A 6,119-nucleotide genomic window follows, 5' to 3' on the forward strand; every position below is an offset into this window, starting at 1 on the left:
GAAATATATATATCCAAGAGAGCCCAAGCAAGTCTAGAAAATGTGGCAAGTCTTGATTTTCATAGCTTCAGGGTCTGTACCAATCTGCTGAATTCATAGCCAGTATAAGGCGAGTAATTATCAGTTGATCTCTAGCTGTCACTGGTGTTTAGTATACATTCATAGGGAGGTTCCCCTACAGCTCCCCCATGGCCCCTCACTTGGCTAAGACCTCGTGCCCTGTCCTCTCACCGCGAGGCAACATGTGTCCGGTTTTATTCAAGATTCCTGATCTTCCTTCCTGGAATACTAACTTCCTGAGCGAGTCCCTCAACTCACAATGTCATCGGTAGACTAAGAACTACTCTCTCAAATGAACATATTTTACTGGGAAAAGGTTATAGTAAAAACATAAGAATAACATAATAAAATGGAGACTGAGACCTTCTTCACTTTCAGAAGCTAAGGGAATCCAGACTTGCCACATTTTCGACGTCAGGGTCGTGCTACGTCGTCATCAACGTCTTCGCTGTCTAGAAGTATGTTATTTGTTTTATAGACAATACCTTCTTCTAAAGCACATGCACTCATTACTGATGCAAAATTCATGCACTAAAGTCTATTCATGGACGAGTTATACACGTTTGAAACTTTTCTCAACAGATTTCTCGTCTATGGGTTTATTTCTTGGGATAGTATGTCACAATGATAACAGTCCATCTGTATGGCGATTTCCCATTGTCACGTTCAAAGCCGACCTAAACTGTCTTTGAGGTGTCGGGTGGTTACGTGATATCTCATTCTACTGGGTATCCATCCACTGCTGACTGAACAGAGGCAGATCTTGAACAAACTTATCAGCGTCGGACAGGACTGTACCATGAAACTGTGTCAAGAGCCATATTATGGAACATAGTGACCCATTCGAGGACATGACCTGATGTTTCTGCCGATGTGGCTTGAATTTTAACAATATTTCAGTTTCTCACAACCTGTCATCTGGATATCGGCGAAATGTTCAAAGTGATTAATGTGTATGGTGCTGGGATTAGAACTTAGTTGTCTGGTGTGACTAAAAGACTAACTCTACACAGAAAATGCCCCGCCTTGAATGACAGGGCAACCGTGTGCCGTGATTACAATGAAAAGTTGCGCAAATAATTGTCTTGTTGCTAAAACACACTTCGTTGGGTAAATACATTTATATATGAAATAATTTTCAAACCAACAATGAAGATTTGCATTACGTTCAAGAAAAGCAGCCCAACTGCCATTTCGAGCACTACTTCATTTTAAAAACCATTGGAAGTAGCAAAAAGACCATTGAAGTATGAAATAGAGTTTAACTTTTCCTGCGCATGCGTACTATAACTGACTTTCTACGCATGCGCACCGGTAATCGAAAAGGACGATTTGTCATTTCAATATGTCGCATTGTCGCGTGTCGCGTTTTAGTAAATGTTTAGTTTTTTCTTTATACATGTTAGATAGAGCGACCATGCGACAACGCGACATATTTTGACCTCGAAAAGTGTCGCTATGTCGCGTGTCGCACTTTGGAGGAACAGAGAATATGTTACTCAAAACGCGACACGCGACACGCGACATCGCGACAATGCTACAAATGGGCGAAATGTCGCGTTGTCGCATTGTGGTGCTTTGATTAATTTTCACCTCATTTTGCTTGTTTTTGAGAGGGCGACAACGCGACAATGCGACAACGCGAGAATGTCCCTTCTTGGATTCCATAGTAACGTGCATTCGATCATCTGGACAGGTGTGACAGCCATGAATCATTAGTTTAGTAAACAAGTCAACACATATAGAATGTTTGCATGAAACTGAAGGGACAAAAAGTCAAAGCGAAATATTATATACCATGTATCACTAAGTTCGACAATGGATTTGACAGCAACTCAATAATCCCATTGAGCTCACTGGGCGTTATTGCATTTGGGTTTGTTACATGGGAATTTTTCATTTTGCATTTATTTAGTTTTTATTCTGCATTGTTGAAGCAATAAATGAGACGCCGTCAGAGAAGTCCTTCATATCACCATGACGACAATGATGCTGCCGTTGCTTCTGCTTGCGCTGCCTGTAATTGCTTTGGCTGTCGCGCCCGATGCTGTCCATCACAACATCAACACCCAGGTGAGATGCATATTTATTTGGTGAAATATTATTTATCAAATAGAACTTTTTACTGAATTGTGTATATATTCCGTAAAACAGAGAACGCCTGTGTTCCGAGCCTGTCGAATTTCCGTGTTGTATGTTGTCAGTAACAGGGTTTCAGTCATGTGTCTCCTGACACCTATATCCAGCACTGACAATGAGTTAGTGAGTGAGTCAGTCAGTGAAGATAGTGTTTCGGCGCTTTGTAGTAATCTTCTAGCAATATCACGACAGGGAAGATGACGGGGGATGGTCGTCACATGATCTACCAATGTGGTGAAGGAAACATGGATATTCGAGCAACTGCTTTAACCTCTTGGTGTTGAGTTTGCTCCACATTCAATAAGGACGGTTACTAAGTGTATTCGACGGGCATTTGTTCTGCAAATTTGCTCTCTTGTCACGTGGAACACAACAGACATTGCTACGTTTTTTTCAAGAAAAATAACCTGGAAACCTCAAAACACTTGAAGTAAGTCTAAACCCAAGCTACCACAATTGCCATGGCAGTTAGTACTTTTAATGCCCTTATTGAAACTAAAACTTCAACGGGTCTGTTAAAGAGATAGGTCTGAAACCTCCAAACGAGAAGAAAATTATGTGTAATTATTATTTGTTTTAAAAAATTAGCAAAGTTTGCAAATTGATACATACGATACATTTGATAATTGATACATTTGTATCACTACAAATGTAAGTAGTGATTGTAGCAATGTAAATGGTGATGGAAATATTCACCTTTGTGCATATGAAATATATTATTCCTAAGGATCCGGGTTAGAACTGATCTTCATTGACCCACGCTTCTCGTTAAGAGGCGACTAACGGGATGGGGTGGTCAGGGTCACTGACTTGGATTACACATGTCATTTCCGTAGATCGATGCCCGTGCCGTTGAACTCTAGATTATAAGGTCCAGACTCGATTATATACAGACCGCCACCTTTTTGTTGGAATATTGCTGAGTGCGGCATAAAACTAAACGCACTCACACTATGAAAATGCCCGGCCTGGAATGATGACCGCCTTCGGATTGTTTTTTGCATTTGATGATAAAATGCTCAAAGCCAAACTGTTGTTTCAACAAATTGGGCCCTGTCTACAGAGTAGACACTATGTTGAAGCAACATGGCCATCACGTACTGTCATCCTTACCAAGAAGAATTGAATCCAATTGAGTTGATTTGGCCAATGTTCAAATTTATGTAGCTACACAAAACTTGCAGTTCATAAAAACTTCGCTAAGAGTAGCCATAAATGAGAGGATGTCTGCAATCAATGCTAAGGAATGGTCCGAATGTTGCAAACATGTCAAAACTATTGACGATTGCTACTGGCAACGAGAAATTGCAGTAGAAAAAGAAATTGGAGGAGAAATTGGAAAAGATTTAGGACTGACAAGTAATTCAGACACCAAGACCGATTCAGAAAGGGACGACTAAGGCCCGAATTCAGTCTGTCTAAATCAGTACACTCCATCAAGGATCTAATCAGTTTTGCACCCATGTGTGGGGAGGATGCACCAGACAACATGTCGATTATTAGTGCTGTGCAATATTACGGGTAAACTGGTATATACCGGCACAGTATCTCTCGATACGACTACGTGGAAATGTTTTTATCGGTGGCTCCAAAAGTGACAAAATGCCCATTCTACCAAATGCTTTGTTTTGTGCGTTTTAGTGGTTTTATATATGACGTTTTGGGAAATAAGGGGTCCTCAAATGGACCAATCTTTTAAGAGAAGCAAGATTTACGGATGTCAATTTCTTGTTGTGAATAACACGACGTGGCGGAGTGTATGCTTGCGCCTTCATCAACGTCATGTAGGAGCAAGAGCACTCTCCGAAACATCATGTTATTCACAATATAGAAACTGACATCCATAAATCTTGCTTTTCTTTCCTGAATTCCTTGTCAGAGATTTGACCAATAATGTATTTGGACTTATTAGTAAGGCCTAACGTTCAGTGTGACCATTTTTTGTTTTATAATGGGACAAATATTATCATGTTATCATAAAGGCCAAAGTCTTATACATTTTCTAGACTATGATGACATTGTAGTTCAGTTCACCTAAATCATGCTTTTGTTTTACTTTGCAATTGTTCATGTTAACACATGTTTATACTGGTGTTGAAAGTGCATCAATCTCTGAAATACAGTTACAAAAGTTACACACGTATAGTTTTGCACTCAAGTAAAAACACCGATCATGAAATGCATGTTATACTATTAACTTTATCATTATTTTATGATATGCAATACTGTACGTTAATTAATAATTCTACATTCAGGCTGTGTATAATTTTATTTATCTGTAAGCCATTAGCGCTACGATGATCGTAACTCCGATACTTTAACATAGACTTACGACAGTCCTAGCGTTACGATCTTTTTGAGGAACGGGACCCAGGTTACTTGCCCCGCCTACGCGTTCACGGTGCTGGTTCATCTAATACTTGTCAAGCAGTAGTATGATATAACAATCAAGACACCATTCGCATGAGAAAATTGAACTTCGCAATATTTAGACGACAACCTGTTTCCCTCTTGTTTCAAATGGAATGTTCTGGAGGGCGTGTCCATGTATGCAGATATGCAGGTCGAGGCTCATCTTATACTTGTCAAGCCGACAGAGTTACGTCAGGTCATAACGTCACGAACGCTGTGTGGATCGAGACAAGGGTTTGTCTTTTGACCTTATTATTGTACTATGTCACTATATTTCGCAGGCCATTTGTAATGAGGTGACGCGAGATCCCATCCAGGAATGTGTGTGGCCGGCCGGACTCAACCCCTTTGCTGACCAGATAGCTGAGGGAGGCCGCATTATCGCCTACAGGATCCAGTGGTTCAGTGGAGCATGGTCTGGGTGGTACGTCCCCGGGTACAACGACCTGGACAACAAAATCAACCTCCAGGGTGGGCCTTGCGATGAGCTTCCGTACGGACCCAACTCAATGAGAAGGAAGTGGGCGAGCTTCTATGATCATAGGCACACCTACATAATCTGTAAAGCAGCCTAAGTCGTGTGTACGTCTTGTGCAAGTCACCTCTTTGACAACATGATAATAAACACATTGAAACGTTTCTGAATGTTTGTTTTTCTATTAAAAGACACATACCTGGCGTTTAGCTTTTGACATTTGTGAAAGTAGAGACTCTGAGAGTCGAGGCTGTTTTGTATGTCTCAACAACTCTCATTTGTTTAATTCGCTCACTCACTCACCCATTCAATCTGTCAACCACCCATACATATTTGACCTTCTCCGTCGAATATTGGATCTGGACAATGGGAAAACTGTAAAACATAAGCGTGAGAAAATGTGGAAAAATAGTAGATATATTCCAAATACCATGTAAACTGATACTTGATATCAAGTAAACCAGACGGATCGGATCTGATCCAGTGACCCATAGTAATTTGCAGATATCAAATGCTTTACATCTCCTTTACATATTCACACTTACTTCTGGCCCTCTATGCTCTCTTTCACTCAAATGAGATAAATACACTTTGCTCACCTTAAATCAACTCAACTCTATTGAACTCCAGCGAACCATACCATACTCATCTCCACTCAACTCAAGTGCAAGATATTCCGTTCATTAAACTATACTCATCTCACCCCCGGTCAGCCCCAGTGCACTATACTCATCTCACCTCCAATCAGATCTAGTGCACTATACTCATCTCACCTCCACTCAGTTCCAGTGCACTATAATCATCTCACCTCCACTCAGCTCCAGTGCTTCATACTCATCTCGCCTCCACACTGTTGTAATGCACCATACTCATCTCAACTCCACTCAGCTCCAGTGCACTATCCTCATCTCACCTCCACTCACCTCCAATGCACCATACTCATCACGCCTCCACTCAGCTGTAATGCACTATACTCATCTCACCTCCACTCAGTTCCAGTGCACTATACTCATCTCACCTCCACCCAGCTGTA

The 6,119-nt window shown here is 41.0% G+C and overlaps 1 protein-coding gene across 2 annotated transcripts; it reads left to right on the forward strand.

The window, feature by feature from the left end:
* Positions 1-434: 434 nt before the first annotated feature.
* Positions 435-5,216, forward strand: LOC137282708 (uncharacterized). Of its 2 annotated transcripts, none has more exons than XM_067814494.1 (3): positions 435-518; positions 1,998-2,133; positions 4,893-5,216. In XM_067814494.1, the coding sequence occupies exons 2-3, from the start codon at positions 2,038-2,040 to the stop codon at positions 5,184-5,186; spliced, it is 390 nt and encodes a 129-aa protein (XP_067670595.1). In that variant the 5' UTR covers positions 435-518; positions 1,998-2,037; the 3' UTR covers positions 5,187-5,216. The 2 variants fall into 2 exon arrangements, with proteins under 2 accessions (XP_067670595.1, XP_067670596.1); XM_067814495.1 differs by having other exon boundaries at positions 446-518; positions 1,976-2,133.
* The last annotated feature ends 903 nt before the right edge of the window (positions 5,217-6,119 follow it).

The sequence above is a fragment of the Haliotis asinina genome, chromosome 4 (assembly GCF_037392515.1).
Source record: "Haliotis asinina isolate JCU_RB_2024 chromosome 4, JCU_Hal_asi_v2, whole genome shotgun sequence".
In the NCBI taxonomy this organism is placed as follows: Eukaryota; Metazoa; Mollusca; class Gastropoda; order Lepetellida; family Haliotidae; genus Haliotis; species Haliotis asinina.